This window comes from Nematolebias whitei, chromosome 10 (genome assembly GCF_014905685.2).
Source record: "Nematolebias whitei isolate Nwh7 chromosome 10, NemWhi1, whole genome shotgun sequence".
Taxonomy (NCBI): domain Eukaryota; kingdom Metazoa; phylum Chordata; class Actinopteri; order Cyprinodontiformes; family Rivulidae; genus Nematolebias; species Nematolebias whitei.
The window spans coordinates 28,206,183-28,222,474 of NC_056507.1; the positions used below are offsets into that span (position 1 = coordinate 28,206,183).

At 41.4% G+C, this 16,292-nt stretch overlaps 2 protein-coding genes across 4 annotated transcripts; one reads left to right on the forward strand and one right to left on the reverse strand.

Moving 5' to 3' along the window:
* The first annotated feature begins 375 nt into the window (after nt 1–375).
* Nucleotides 376–10,382, forward strand: man2c1 (mannosidase, alpha, class 2C, member 1). Its single transcript, XM_037683530.1, has 26 exons — nt 376–476; nt 2,616–2,741; nt 2,832–2,955; nt 3,040–3,110; nt 3,189–3,366; nt 3,437–3,626; nt 4,892–4,998; nt 5,083–5,193; nt 5,276–5,368; nt 5,459–5,575; nt 5,656–5,751; nt 5,839–5,984; nt 6,235–6,358; nt 6,866–6,987; nt 7,071–7,156; nt 7,763–7,909; nt 7,989–8,068; nt 8,143–8,237; nt 8,312–8,416; nt 8,488–8,644; nt 8,728–8,871; nt 9,387–9,496; nt 9,585–9,664; nt 9,750–9,892; nt 9,985–10,088; nt 10,176–10,382. Exons 1-26 carry the CDS (start codon nt 376–378, stop codon nt 10,285–10,287), a joined length of 3,069 nt encoding a protein of 1,022 aa, XP_037539458.1. The 3' UTR covers nt 10,288–10,382.
* neil1 (nei-like DNA glycosylase 1) lies at nt 10,374–13,799 on the reverse strand. 3 transcript variants are annotated; one of them, XM_037682928.1, is made up of 9 exons: nt 13,297–13,799; nt 13,093–13,212; nt 12,322–12,424; nt 12,148–12,232; nt 11,956–12,077; nt 11,859–11,886; nt 10,906–10,974; nt 10,624–10,818; nt 10,405–10,529 (listed from the first exon to the last, which is right to left on the reverse strand). In XM_037682928.1, the coding sequence occupies exons 1-9, from the start codon at nt 13,794–13,796 to the stop codon at nt 10,483–10,485; spliced, it is 1,269 nt and encodes a 422-aa protein (XP_037538856.1). In that variant the 5' UTR covers nt 13,797–13,799; the 3' UTR covers nt 10,405–10,482. The 3 variants fall into 3 exon arrangements, with proteins under 3 accessions (XP_037538855.1, XP_037538856.1, XP_037538854.1); XM_037682926.1 differs by having other exon boundaries at nt 10,407–10,529; nt 10,624–10,815; nt 13,297–13,796; XM_037682927.1 differs by lacking the exons at nt 10,906–10,974; nt 11,859–11,886 and having other exon boundaries at nt 10,374–10,529; nt 10,624–10,696; nt 11,986–12,077; nt 13,297–13,796.
* Between the last annotated feature and the right edge of the window lie 2,493 nt (nt 13,800–16,292).

The following is a 16,292-nucleotide window of genomic DNA, read 5'->3' on the forward strand; positions in this document are numbered from 1 at the left end:
AAACAATGTGTTTTCAATAATTTATTCTAATTTTATTGTACCAAAAAAATGTTGTTTTTTTTAACATTGCATTTCTTATAATTTTCACTGTATCGTTCTTTTAGTTTAGCCGTTCATCAAATAAAAATATAACACTACTTACTAGCACATTTTACACCTTAATTTTTGTGAAATACAAGACAGAAGCTGTTTCACGTGTTTTTCGGGTGTTGGACTGCACTGCCCTCTAGTGGCCAAAAAAATACACAAACAACGCTTTGTTTACTTCCGGGTTCTGCGTGACGCTTCTGAGCCAGCTTTCACGCTGTTTACGTCCTTTTTCATTTACTGTATTTGTTAAGCGTTTCAGAAAACGTTTTTTGCTTGTGTTTCGTAATGTTTCACCTGCCGGTGCTGAAAAACAGACGCACACTCCTCGAGAGGGCTGAGAAGTTCATCTCCGATGTTTATTTCACTGACTGCAATCTGAGAGGACGGTGAGATGTTCTTGCTGTATTCGAGTCATTACACTAGTCAGTCCATCATGGTTTTAGACATTCAGCTTGCAAACAGAGACATATTTAGGTTTATTTATGTGGGCCTATTCGCAGAACAGGTATTTTTACAATAATGTGAGCATTGTTTTTATACAGTCTAATAAGAATGTTGGTCCTTTACTGTCTCACTGATTTGTAATGTAATTTCTAAATTTAGGTGACCTCAAGTTAAAAACAATGATTCATCTCCTTCAGTACAAACATTAGTGCACTGTATTAAAAAATAAACCCTTATTCAATCTGAAAACAAGAAAATTATTGAATGGCTTTGCTGGAAAACGTCCAAGAGAGTAGAATAATAGTCTAAACATAAAAAAAAATTTGAAGAAGAGACGCAAAGAGCACTCCTCCCACAGACCAAAAACATGCATGTTAGGCTGATTGGTAACTCTGAATTGTCCCTAGGTGTGAGTGAGAGAATGAATGGTTGTTTGTCTCTATGTGTCCCTGTGATGGACTGGAGACCTGTCCAGGGTGTATCCCGCCCTTTGCACAGTGACTGCTGGACATGGACACCGGTGACCCCCGTGACCCAAAATGAAAGAAGCGGGCAAAAGATAATGGATGGATACAAAGAGCAGAAAGGGTCATAAGAAGACAAAAGGAGCATAAGGAGACCAAAAAATGCATAAAAAGACACATGCAAGATAAAAAATACACCAACAGTGCATAAGGGGGCAAAAAGGATGCACAGAGAGGGAAACAACTACAACGACCAAAAGAGCCATAAGGAAACCAAAGGATGCAAGAAGAGAAACAAAAAAGTTAACATAGATTTCAAAACGTACAAAGTTTTTAAAGGATTTTAAGAGATCTCAATGCTTTTCAGTGAAAAATCATAGTGAATATATTTTAGTTAGGGGTGCACTGATAAATCGGACGATTTCCTTAATTTTGGGAAATCGGCTGATACTTGCATGAGAAACCAATTTTACTGATTTTTTTTTTTGTTTGTTTGTTGTAACAATTGTCTGAACTTCATTTATATTCCAGAGCACTACCTCATGGCCAGTTAAAACAAGTTTGTATTGTTTCTAGGATATTGTTCAAGAGTATGTTTTTCAACAAAATGGTATTGAAAAATTGAAGGTGCATTGTGGCCTTATAACACCTGACAGTGTCGCTTATAAAACAAAATCAGCAGGTCAGACTTTTTAGAAATCGGTGATCGGCCAGAAAACTGCAATCAGCGCACCCCTAGTTTTAATATTTCAAAAAGTACAATATTTACTAAAACCAATAGTTTCAGAGGTAGAATTCTAAACAAATTGAATGTTGTGATACATAAGCATAACAAAGTTAGTTAAAATACGTACAGGAGAAACAATTTGATTAAATTTGGTTTATTTATAAGTCAAACAGAAGTCGTCTCGGCACTGAACAGAAACATTCACGTACATTTAAAAAAGCCAATTATTAAAGTTATCTATGAATCTTCACTTCGTTGCAGTCTCCCATCCTGAGCGAGCACAAAGGCAACAGTGGAAAGGAAAAACTCCCTTTTAACAGGAAGAAACCTCCAGCAGAACCAGGCTCAGGACGAGTGGCCATCTGCTTTGACCGGCTGGTTTGAGAGGAACAGGAAGGAGAGACAATCACAGAATGGCAGGTCCAGGTGTACTTTCTATTGGAGGAAAAAACAAACAAACAAACAAAAAAACAACACATGTTAAGATGTAAATAATTACAAATACAAGGAGGTGGAGTAGAGCAAGTAAAGACAGCAGCAGAGTGAGGAAATGTGGTCAGTTTGTCCTCCAGCAGTCTAAGCCTACAGCATGTTTTCAGTTAACACACTACGTTGAGGGATAGCTCAGGAGACCCAAGCCAACCCTAACTATAGGATTTATGAAAAAGGAAACCAATCACGTGAACCCCAAGCCAGTTTTCACACAGTAAATGCAGCTGATCTTCTTTTTACGCACAATGTGAATGAGCTCTTCATGGGGTTTCCTCTCTATATAATCCATGCCTACATGTATTTTTAAAACTCTTCCGGGCAATTTGTAATTATAATGTATTATATTTGGTTGTAAAACTATGTGTGGCTCTGTTTTTCACATGACTCGGTCTCTGCAGGCTTTATGGAGAGTCTTGCCCCGTGGAAACCATCGCCTCCTTCCTTACCCCTGACAGAATCACTTTCAGCGAAGCCTCAACGCAGAACTTTGAGCCCTATGAAATCTGTGGTACCTTTGGACCGACGTAGGTGATCATTTTTCAGGCTTTTATGATCACGGACTCTCGAACCATCTCCAGTTTTTGGCTCTAACCCAATCCTGCTGATTGTTAAAGGTGGTGGACTTGCTGGTTTAAAGTGTCCATGACGATCCCTGAATCCTGGAGAGGGAAAGAGGTTCATCTTCTCTGGGAAAGTGATGGGGAGGGAATGGTTTGGAGGGATGGGCAGCCAGTTCAGGTAAAGTTAGCGGCTGCTTGTCTGTTAACTTTCACTAAATTAGTAGATTGAACCTGCGGAGTGTAACGTGACTCTAACTTGCAGGGACTGACCAAAGAAGGTGAAAAGACGAGTTATATCTTATCAGAGTGTTTGAAAGATGAAGAGCCCCACAGGTCAGTTCACTGAAATCTGACGTTAATGCCACTCCTGCCTCTTTGAGCCTTATTGTTTGCATTTATCTCTCTCCTCAGTGTCACCCTGTATGTGGAGATGGCCTGTAACGGACTCTTTGGAGCTGGTCAAGGGTCCATGATTGCAGCTCCAGACCCAAACAGGATGTTTTCTGTGCAGAAAGCAGAGCTAGCGATACTCAACAGGGATGTCCTAAAGCTGTTGACTGAATTTGAGATGCTTGTTGACATTGTTAAGGTACTATTTCTCAAAATGTGATGCCAACATTAGAGAGGGAAAACTAAGATGAATTTAAAATCTCAAACAGGAGCTGGGAGAGGGGGACCAGCGAGGCTACCAGGCCCTCTTCACAGTCAACGAGATGGTGAACGTCTGCAACCCGTTTGACCCCAGTTCGTTCTCCAAAGCTCACAGTCTGGCTCGCAGCTTCTTTAACCAGCGCAACGGAGAAAGCCAGCACACCGTCCACGCTATGGGTCACTGCCACATAGACTCAGGTCTTTGTTTTAGCGTATTTTGTCACTCATGCAGCATTAGCTGCTTAGTCAGTTCACTGAAGCTGCTGCTTGTAGAAATCTTTAGTTAAATGCTAAATATCTCATGAACTTGGACAGATCTGAATGAAGCTATCAGAGAAATAATCACTGGATGTTCATCTCCATTCATTCATTCAATCAACCTTTATTTATACAGGCTAGTGTCATTGAGCCTCGAGAACTCATTTACAAGAGAGACCTGTTCCAGACAGAACTTTAAGTACAGACAACAATAACAATAAACTACAGTAAAAATGCAGTTAAAATAAAACAATAAATCAGGGTGCTGTAAAACAAGGTAAAATACTAAAACAAGAAAATAATTGCTTTGATTTTTCTATTGACTTTTTATGTAATGCTTAAAACCCTCTAAAGAAATTCAGGTGGAGAGCTTCAGTTCTTGTTGCCAGGTGTTCCAGGTTACAGGAGCAGAGTAAGAAAAGGCCTTTTTGCCGAGTTCAGTCTGCACTGAGGGGACGCTGCAGGTAATGATGTTCTGAGAGCGCATGTTGTAACTGCACTGACGACATGACGTGTGGGAGGAGATATAAGAAGGCAGCAGGCCAAGGAGTGATTTATAGATGAAGATGAACCAGTGTGAGAGGCTACGTGTAGGTAATGATGACCAACTGACCAATGAGAGTGCAGTGATGGGTACGGTAGTTACAACCAGTTATGAATCTTAGCATGTCATGGTAGACAGCAGCCAAGGAACTGGCAGGGGCATGCATGTAAATAATGTCACCATAGTCAAGGGTTAATCTCCAACAGATTAACTATTAGAGCTAATCCCATTTAAGATGGCTGGCACAGCTAATTGATATTAACCAAAACTAAAACTTATTCAGGCTATAACTCAGCTACTACCATAGTAAGTTTTACCTCAATGTCTGTAAAACTGACTGAGTCATCCTCAGCAGATACTCTATGTACTCTGAGCATGGCATTTTGTGAAAATGCATGTAATGGAGCATCATGTTAGGTTCAAGGTTTGGATCAAAGTATTTTTAGTGTTTGTTTGTTTTTGTATATTAAGAACTTACACATATACAAAAATAAGGGGGAAAAATCATACAACAAAATCACCTCCCACCCTACCCCTCCCACAGACCCACTTTCAATGTAAAAATGCCCCAAAATCTCCCGACTGTTTTAAATTTCTGTACTATGCTAAAAATGAGTTCATGCTTTTGACTTTTATTTAACTCGTAACTTTTAATCCGCAGCCTGGCTGTGGCCGTACGAAGAGACCATCCGTAAATGTGGCAGAAGTTGGGTGACGGCCGTCGGTTTAATGGAGAAGAACCCAGAGTTTGTCTTCACTTGCTCTCAGGTTCTTACCCACTAACAAGCTTTTACTGTTTAACAGGTTTTCAACAATCTGAGACCAGTTTTGACTGGGATTTGATCTCCTCAGGCCCAGCAGTTCGAGTGGGTAAAGAGCTGGTACCCAGGACTCTTCTCCAAGATTCAGCACCATGTGAAGACAGGACAGTTTGTTCCAGTTGGAGGAACATGGGTGGAAATGGTAAACCTAATCCTAATTATGAACATTTTGTATCTTAGCTGACGTTTAGTAAAAATGTTCTACGTAACATTTTGCCTTTCAGGACGGGAACTTGCCCTCAGGTGAGTCCATGGTTCGGCAGTTCCTGCAAGGCCAGCTCTTCTTTAACCGAGAGTTTGGGATGTATTGCAAAGAGGTAGTATTTCCTAAAACATGTCCACAAAACTAAAATAATCTCATTTATGTTTGGGATTATAACAGCAAATCTTTGCCTGCTGTTCTGCAGTTCTGGCTTCCGGATACTTTTGGCTACTCTGCCCAGCTTCCTCAAATAATGCAGGGGTGTGGCATTTCTAATTTCCTGACTCAGAAGCTTAGCTGGAACCTGGTCAACACATTCCCTGTAAGTGCATTAAATGGATTTGCTTTGAAATAAAAAAATAAAAGTTAAACGCTTCGGTTTCGATGTCCCGTTTTTCACAGCACAACACGTTTTTCTGGGAAGGTCTGGACGGCTCCAAGGTTTTAACTCACTTCCCACCAGGAAATTCCTACGAAATGAAAGGCAAGGTTGACGATGTGAGTTACACCCTGGTGAATGTCAAGTCTGGGGCACGGGAGTTTACACGCTACAATCTTTTTCTTGGGTTTCTCTTTCGACCACAGCTTGTAAAAACTGTGAAGAATAACAAAGACAAAGGCAGAGCTAACCACAGCGCAGCTCTGTTTGGCTTCGGGGACGGGGGCGGTGGACCCACGCAGCACATGATAGACAGACTCTGTCTTGTCCGGGACACAGATGGACTTCCCAGGTCGGTTCCAGTCTAACATGAACTCATCACCCAACAGTAACAAAAACCAAGCCCACACTGAGCAGGAAACTCTTCCCACTCATCAATTACTCAGTTGTATATTACTGTATCCACAATGTGTCAGGTCAGGGATGACGTTTGTAACGGCCCGAGGCAGAATGCTTCAAAAATAGTTTAAAATTTCGGAGGATATGAACCATATCTACTGCCGCCACAATATTACTCACTTCAGACTTTGGGTGTTCCACAGGGTCCAGATGTCCAGTCCTTCAAAGCTTTTCTCACAGCTTCAGGCTGACTCAGCACTGCTGTGTACGTGGAGCGGAGAGCTCTTCCTGGAGCTGCACAACGGCACCTACACCACCCAGGCACAGGTAGAACCAGAGCATCCTCATCTGGGGACGATTCTCTCCTAAAGACTGACTTCCAGTCAGCACTTCCTTATCTAGTACTCAAACTCTCAAGGAAGTTTTATTAAACTTGTCTAGATTTTTACACAATGTAAATTTTAAAGACACAAACCTAAGTCTCATTAAAAGGTAAACTTTACTTATCTTTATTCATGACCAAAAGCAAGAAACGTTCCTGTCAAATACTGTAATACAGTTCACCAAACAACATTCAATTTAAACTGCAGTTTTTTTAAAAATAGCATCAATAAGAGTGAGTTTGAAATGGAAGTTTTATTCTTTTGCTGCAGAGAAGATGATGCTACAAAACTGCCAACATCCTCATAAAGAAATTTTCTGGGGATACATTCAAAACTTGGATAGATAAGAGTTTTTCACAGTGCGCACACATTTCGGTGTTGCATTTGAACACTGTAATGTTTTCGTACGCTGTAATGTTTTTTTTTTTTTTTATGTGGCCTTTGTTCTCAGATTAAACGAGAGAACCGGCAGTGTGAGACTCTGCTCCACGATGTGGAGATCGCCAGCAGTTTGGCCTTGTGCCGCAACAAGACGTTTGTGTATCCTGTGGAAAAACTGCAGCAGCTCTGGAGGTTCGAACGCAGCTCTGTTGGATCTAAACAATTACTACAGAATATGTGAAATATGTTTTTATTTATCTTGTTTATACTGACAGGCTGCTGCTTTTAAACCAGTTCCATGATGTGATTCCTGGCAGCTGCATAGGGATGGTTGTGGAGGATGCCCTTAAATACTATAAAAGTAGGGATGCACGATTTTGGATTTTTGGTCGATATCCGATATGTTAAAACGATAACTGATATCAATACTGATTTTTTTTTTCCCCTAGACCTATTTACAGAGACTACATAGCTTTCTTTGCTGTGGAATTCAAATACTACATTATTCTGCATGGTCTTTGTCAGTTTGGCTGCTGCTAAATGCAGATGCTAAAAGGGGCTGAAAATGATGCAACACTTTAACTTGGATTATGTTTAATGTCAAATTTATTCATGACATTTACTCTAACACAATGACAACACTCGGAACAGTGCAAGTTTGTACATTTTCACAAATCTAAACTCAACCTGTTCACAAGCGACGAGTGAAAAGTGCATAAGTAGTTGTGCATTCATAGATATACTTGGCAGTTTATTAAATTAAAATTAAACTTTAAACAGAAGCCTTTTATATCAGTGAGTTATTTTAATGGAATGGCTGATGTTCGATATTTAACTTGATCACTAATATCAGCCGATACGATACCATGCCGATAATATCGTGCATCCCTCTATAAAAGTACAACTTTTGATACAGGAGCGATTTAAATCTGATGTGTGCTAACACATAAATGACATTTGTATTCAGATATCCGCAGCGATGGTGCTGCACTTCTGTGGGAGGCTTGTGAAGCCTTGGAGTCCAAAGGCAGCTCCACTGCTGTGTTCAACTCTCTGCCGTGGGAGCGCCATGAAGTCGTACAGATTACAGACGGCACTGACGCACCTGTTCTGGGTACGTTTGATTATTTGAAATATTCACGTTTTGACCCTCAAATCTACAAATTAACATCAGCTGCTCTGTGGCCCTTCAGCCCTGCTGAGAGCTCCCAGCGTCGGGGTGTCTCCTGTCAAAGACACTCAGCCTGTGACTCCAGTCTCCGTCGCTCCTCAGGTATTTGTTTCTTACAGAGGGATGTGTTTGATTTGTTCTCGTTGAGTTTCCAACAGGGTTTTGTAATATTTTAGACTGACGGCTCTGTCATTATGGAGAATGGGATTTTACGGACCGTTGTAAGCAAAGACGGCACGTTGGCTTCTCTGTATTTGATTGCTGCAAACAGGTAATGTAAAACTACGTCAGTATATTTACACCATTCATCACCTCATATGTAATAGTCCTGTCTGCTTGTTTCAGAGAAACGGTGTCTGACGGCTGTGCTGGGAACCAGTTTGTCATATTTGATGATGTCCCCCTGTACTGGGATGCCTGGGATGTGATGGACTACCATCTTCAGACAAGGTCATTACATCAGCACATTGTGATGCCTCGCAGGAAGCTGTCAAACAAATACTGCAAAACTGACCCTATAGGAGGCCAGTGCTGGAGGTGGTGCATCCTGCTCAGGTGGTGTCCTCAGGTGGGCTTCGAGGCAGCGTTAGCTTCACCCTCAGGATCAGTGATAAAAGCTCAGTCACACAGGAGATCATCATGGACGCCACGTGTCCGTACATCAAGTTCAGCACTAAGGTACTCTGACGTGTGACAGTGCTCCTGTTCCTTAAAGACAAGCGCTTTATCACAGCAGAAGGAACACCTCGCTGCATTTTCAGGTGCAGTGGGCCGAATCGCACAAGTTCCTCAAGGTTGAGTTTCCTGTGCGAGTGCGCAGCCCCAACGCAACATATGAGATCCAGTTCGGCCATCTGCAGAGACCCACACACTGGAACACGTCATGGGACTGGGCTAGGTTTGAGGTATGACCAAAGGGATCGTCACACTGAGGTAGCTTTACTGTCAGTGTCAGCAGCAGAAGCACGAGTGTTTAAATGTGCATCCATCATCCCGGAAAGACAGGTAATAATGGGTTTGCCTGTCTGTTAGCAAAATATCTCATGAACTACAAGATGGGTTTTAATGAAACTTTTAGAAAGTAATTCTTAGACGTTCTTATGCAACTTATTAACTTTTAGAGTCAACTCATTTAAAGAATCTTTCCACAACTCCTGCTTATTGATCTTAGTCAACATAGCACTGGCTATAACCTGGTCAGTTTTACAATGAGTTAAACATTGATGCTGAGAGTAGCTGAGAATCATTCTCAACACATATCATGAGCAGATTTCACAATTTCATGTGAAACATTATTTCCAAGGTTTGAGCAAAACATCCATAACCCTTTTAGTCCCTAACATAAGATGACCTATGCTTGGCCTGTTTTAATGTTGTTCTTACCGCATTGTTTTGCGTGCACGTTTTATTTTTTTCTCAGGTGTGGGGTCACAAATGGGCCGACTTATCGGAGCACAACTTTGGAGTTGCACTCCTGAATGACTCCAAGTACGGTTACTCCATCCACCAGAACACGATGACGCTGTCTCTGTGAGGTTTCCATCAGTTCACACCATCGCTCACCAGATTAAAAAAATACTTTCATATAACCATAAATGTCTTCTTTTTTTTTATCCAGGCTGAGAGCACCTAAGGCCCCAGATGCTACAGCTGACATGGGAACTCATCAGTTCACATATGCCATCATGCCACACACAAGTGGGTTTTATTGGACTTCCTTTTTTGTTACAAACCTCTCATGAAGCAGTCATGAAGCTGTCATGTAACATGTCTTTTTGAATAGGCTGCTTCCAGGATGCATCTGTTATCCAGTGTGCCTACAACCTCAACTTCCCTCTGAGGTTGATTCAATGCCGTCCTGAAACTGAACCCTGGAGTGCCTTCTCAGTCAGCCCTTCATCAGTGATACTCGAGACCATTAAACAGGTGTCGCTTTACACAACTTTATCTTTTGAAAAGCAACCTTTGTGTGAAAACCTATTAAGAGATGACAAAGTGCTTGTGGTTTACATTAACAGGCTGAGGACAGGAAGGGGATGCTTGTGGTGCGTCTTTATGAATCACACGGGGGCAGCATCACTGCAAACCTGCACGTTAACATTCCAGTCAAGGAAGCCTGGCAGTGAGTGACTGCATTTAACTTTTGTTGTGTTCCCGTCACAACTCTTGGTTTTGTTTTCTAAAAACAAAACTCTTTTTCCTCCTTCAGTTGCGATCTCTTGGAAAGGCAAGACGCCACCCGGCCGGCACAGATCACACCAGAGGGAATTTCTCTGAGCTTTAAGCCTTTTGAAATTGTGACACTTCTGCTCGTTTTGTGATTCGGTGCAGCGTTTGAACAGGTTCCAGGGAAACATTGGATTTCAAAGAAGGGCTTTGTGCTCAGGTAAAAAAAAAAAAAAAAAAGTGATCACTTTGCAGTAAATCAATAAACATCTTTCTATGACAGGTTTTGTGGTTAAAAAAATACGTTATTAAAAATGTTTAAAGGTAATATACTATTTTGTAGTTTGTCTTTATTTGCTGTCTTTTCTGGTCACTCGTCCAGTTCGTCTCTTCTGACCTGCAACAAGAAACATGTTGGAATACATATTTTTCTAACTTTATGTCAAATAAAACAAAAAAAACAAAATCAAAACTGACGTCATGCGTTTTACCTTCAGTTGGTTCTGCGCGGATGCTCTTCCTCGTACGTGAACTTGATCTTGTTCCGCTCGGGAGTCTAACTTCCTGGGTGTTTTCAGCCTTTCCTCTCTTCGATACAACTTCCTTTAGTCTGAAGGCGTTTTCTTTTTTTGGCGTTTCCTTTTTGACCTTTTTCTTTGTTGTGCTTTCAGAGTGACTCGTGACTGCTTAAACAAATCAAACTCCTGTTAGTTTCAACTGCTCAGTTCAGTTTTAGACAACAAAAAAAGGGATTCTTGTTTTATTTACTTTACCTTTTTCTTGACTGTAGTCGTGGTCGTCCGCTTTCTTTGTTCTCTTTTTGGCCTTCGGTGACTTTGAACCTTCATACACAAAATATCAAAGTCAGATTCTTTTCTTATATACTGTATTTTTCGGCCTACAAGTCAGTTTTTTGCATAATTGACATGCCCAGTGACTTATACGCCAAAGCCATGTATTTATGGATTTTTTCCCATATTTATAAACCAATTTTTGGCTGAGATATGACTGTTTTCATTCATTGACTGGAAAAATTGAACACTACCATTTACAGCCGCTAGATGGCGGTCAAGCTGTATGGCATGCCGTTGTGTCATGTAATAGGCAAAAAGTGGTTATTGATACAATAGGCTTGCCAAAGACTGCCATCTTTGTTCTGCTCGCTTGGAGCAACAGTCAAATCAGCTTAATTTCGCTGCACCGCCCCGGCAAAATGCAGCTAATTTGACCATTAAAGTGCATTTATTAAGTAAAAGTTCAACTGAGATACACCTTTACTATAATGTTGAGCAAACAAATAATTGTTTTAGGTGCTTATCTTGTTAAATTTCGAAGAAATGCACAGCGAAAAGTCCCTCTGCGCATTCCTGCAGCCGTGAATCGGCTTTTGAAATGCAGCTGATTTGACCGTCAAAATGCATTTATTAAGGAAAAGTTAGACTGAGACACGCCTTTTACTATAATTTTGAGCAAACAAATAATTGTTTTTAAGTGTTAATTTTGTTAAATTCTTGTTAAAGCCCTCCCGTGCACACCAGCCCACATTTCCAGGTTGTCCGCGGTGACGCATAATAGATGCAACGTAGACGGAGAAGCGATGCATTTACGGATTTTTCCACTTTATTGCACATATTTGGACTGATGCAACTTATGGGACAGTGCGACGTTTGCGGCGAAAAATACAGTAAGCTTCAGCACAAGAGTCGAATACAGTCATATTACTTACCACTGGGAGCCATGGGGCCCGGATCTCCCTGAAACAGCCAAACAGTCCGTATCAATGACCAAACTGTGGTATTTTAAAATATACAACTCCAACTCACTTTAAACCATACTGTTCTGCCATTGTGGTCCCGGAGAGTTTTCATTCCATCCACATAATAACACTGCAGCCATGCCTCAAAGCCAGAGTAGTCTGCCTTCTCAGGGTCATAACCTTTACCACCTAAAACATGAAATGTCTCTTTTATGAGGCGTTCTTTTGTTTCCTGACTGTGAAATGTGTAAGAACTGACCTAAGTTGACCACCTCCAGTGGTACAGTGTGACAGAGCCTGAGCAGGTCACCAGTTTCCCGTTTCATATCTTTCATTTGAGCCATCTGTGAGGCATTTTGAGAGGAACATAAACAGGCATTGTTAGAAAATACTTGTTAGAAGCTGCTCTGTGATGTAGTTGTGGTTCTTTCACCTGTGTGAACTCCTTTTTCAATGGCTTTTCATTCTCAAGTGGATCATCTGGCTCAAGGCCTTCCAGTATGCTACGGGCACACACAAAGGGTGGAATACTCAACCTAAAAAAAGAAAAATAACTTGGGGCCAACTGTTTTTCAAACACGCTGGAACACCATCGCACCTTCCCACGATGGAAAGTGGCTATTCATGAGCTTTCTGAAGAAAAATGACCATGAAAGTTGTGGGAATCAAGATTTGTTTCTCACAACAAAACAAAAACAAAACGCTTTTATTTTTTGCAAAACTATCTCACAAGAACGAAAACATTAAATACAAAAGGTGTTTTTATGTTTTCGTTCTTGTAAGCCTGACAGCATATGGGACCACTGTGCGCTTACATGTATTTCTCTTCTTTCACTAAAAAAATGCTAACGTATTAAAATAATACATGGTTTAACATGTCTAACGCGCAGAAATATTTTTGTGTAAACACAAAAAATACTGTTTCTATAGTTCAGAGCTGGTTCAACCTACCAACAATGTGTTGGCACTAAAGATGTCTTTGACATTAAAACTGCAACAATGAGCAGATTAATTCATCCCCTACTCCTTTAAAATTATAGTGGATTATCTAATTATGGCTAAAATCACTTGAAAGTTCAGAAAGTGTGCATGCCCAGTTTAAATGTGTCATTTATGTCTTGATGCATGCTCAATAATCCAGGTAGATAAATCGGACAAGGTTGAGATTTTTCTTTGTGAACATCAATTTGTGAGTGCTCATCACCTGTAAAGGATTTCAGCTCTCAGGTAGTTGCCAATACCGTTGAAGTACTTTTGATTCAGCAGGACTTCACAAATCGGTCGGTCAAAAGTTCGATCACTTAGGTGTGACAAGACATTCTCCCTGAAACATTAATAAACTACTAGTAATCATGTGCATGAAGACATTATTTTTGCTTGTTTAGATGACATCATCAGGCATACAAACCTGAAACTTTGATACTCAAACATGATGCAGGGCCCTCTGTCAGGTTGCCAGGTTCCACAGGGCTCCCAGCTGCCAAACCTGCGTGTGTCCACAAAGCTCAGCACTCTGCAGGGCTTCTCTTTAGAGTAGAAACGCAGATGAGCGTGCTTGGGCAGCTCATCCTCCCCGGTGAACCGGAAATAACCAGACATCCCAAAGCGAAAGACTACATCCATGGGTCGATCCGCTTGTCTTGCCTTTGCTCCCCGCTTTGGGGCGTCATCACTCTTGATGGGCGTCAGTGTGAGCTTCACTTCCTTTCCTCTGGAAGTGGCTGTGATGCGATATGCCTCACAGGTGAAGGGCACATCGGGAAATTTGCTGACTTTGTCAGCAAATATCCTGTCTGTCTTGTTTGTCTTCACAACTTCAGATTTTACGACCGGTCCACAGAACACCACTCCATCACACATCTTGTTCACGTACAGGCTGGCCAGGTGGAGCTCGGGTCCCTCGGGCATTTTGAGCGAACAAACAAATCTGTGAAGAGTTAAACAACTGGAATTACACCACTCTGTTTATATCACACACATAAAACTTCATGCATTTTATGATGCAAATTAAACTTTTCTGGTCAAACCTTAAAAATAAAGTTATGCACAATCTGAGCATGTGTTGTGAAGGACTCTCAGCAACTACCATATTAGATTTTAACTCAATATCTTTTAAACTGACTGTTAAGTTATATCCACATTGCTGAGGTGGCCATCTTAAATCAGTTTGACTCCAAAGGTATTTGTTTTTTTTGTAGACTAATGTGCATTAGGGTTTGAACGAGTATATAATTTTTAAACTCGACATTAACATAATAAAACCCGAGTAGAACTCGAGTATTTGATGACGTCATAGATCTCAAGATACAAAAATAAATAAATAAATAAAACCGCAAAAAAAGGTCATTATTTACAAAAAAAAGACCAACAAAACATTGGGAGCGTATATTATGCTCCTACCATTTATCATACTGCAAATAAGTCACAGAAAAAACTAAACTATTAGTTATTATTAAACTACAAACGCTGGAACACCACCGCACCTTCCCACGAGGGAAAGTGGCTATTCATGAGCTTTCTGAAAAAAAAATGACCATGAAATTTGTGGGAATCAAGATTTGTTTCTCACAACAAAACAACATCTGGTGCATCTATCACGAGAGGGGTGCTCACATCCCGTATGGAGAAAAACATAGAACAGTGTGTGTTTTCTTGGAGGCAAACAAATCTAGGTTGGCTGTGCCAAAGCAATCCCAAATCTGCTGCACTATCTCCAGGTGAAGGCACCATTCTCTCACCAGTGGGGGACTTCTGGAGAACGCATCCACTCCGTGGTTCAGCACCCCCAGGACGTGCACTGCTCTGCGTGACAGCAGTCGTGTGCTGCACCATTGTAACAAGTTGGCTATAAGGCAGACAGGTAGTGAACATGTGCCCACCTTCTTGTTTATGTGAGCGACCACACAGCTGTTGTGCTGCGCACTAAAACATGCTGGTGAGAAAGCAGCCCCCTTGTGCTGAAATGATTCAGTGAGAGAAAAACTGCCATAATCGCTAATGCCCTTTTCCATTAGTAACAGTACAGCACGGTTCAACTCGACTCGGCACGGTTCCAAGGCTTTTCCACTAGTAACAGTCGTGGAACTGGTCCCCTTTTTCCAACTGGGCCGAACCGCACCAAAATGTGACGTCAGAACACTGTTGGTCACTGATTGGTCAGGGGGTGGAGTTACTGGCGGGTTGAGAAACTTTTCACAACAAGATCCGCCATTTGCAATAACTCAACTCGAGGAGCGACTGGACCTATTTTAAAGATTTTACAAACAATAATGACAACACCGTGGTGTAATGCTGAAGTGCAGACGTTTTTTGTGCTTGGTGGCCGACTATAAAATTCAGAGGAGAGCAAGCTAGATGGCGCTCCACCGGTCCCCGACTCCCCCCCCACCCACCAGATCCTCTCCACCAGAACCTCCATGACCCCTCAGGCCATGCAGGGTGTCATCTCCCCGTCTCCGAGCTCTGCCCATCACCGCTGAAGAGCCTCCGTGCTGCCGACCCAGGGCTCGGGCTTGCATGCTCTGAGCTCCGCTGGTCACTGCGGAGGATCATACGAGCTGCCGACTTGCAGAAGGCTGGGGTCCAGACCCCGGCCTCGCATGCTCGTGAAGGCCAGACCCCGATCCCTGGCAGATGGGTGGACCGGGACAGGTCTGGGACGGAGGGTGGAAGCGATTTTTAAAAAGATTTTATGTATTAGAAAAAAAAAAAGTTTTGTTTTTTGCAGTGAAGATTAAAAATAAATAGTGCCGGTTTTATCATGAAATCCTGTTTTCACTTTAATAACTATTAAAAAATCTGTTAAAGTTAACTCAGCTGAAAAATCATAAAAAGACACAAAATTATTGAAACTCTCAGGAATATTTCCCTCACATATGTTTAAAGAAGAGTTTAGTTGAACTTTATTCTAACCCACAGATGTACAAATCACAAAACAAGAATTAAACTTTAAAGCAAAGCTAAAACATACAAAAAATATTTGTGAACAAGAAACAAAACCACATATCTAAACTGAACAACAAAAGTAGACACAATGAGTGCAAATACATCAAGATGCAGTAGAAGTAGATTTTTGTCAGCTGTGCCACTGAGAACTGACACTGCTTGCTAGAGAACGTGGGTTTGCTGGCTGATGCATCATCTTAGGTACCTAGTTGGCTGCCAGTGTTACATCCATGGGGGGATGTGACAGACCCGCTGGTACCATGTGCTCAAAGTCCAAAAACTGGGAAAAAGGCAAGCACTTTAACAGTCACATGTACTCTGTGGAAGGAACATTTGGAAGCACAGAGACAGATGCAAATGAAAACAGTGATGATGGATTGTAGTACAGTTAAAATCTATTTTTACATACCAGGCTTTATGCTAATTTTCCCATGTGATTTCTGTGTTACAGATGAACAG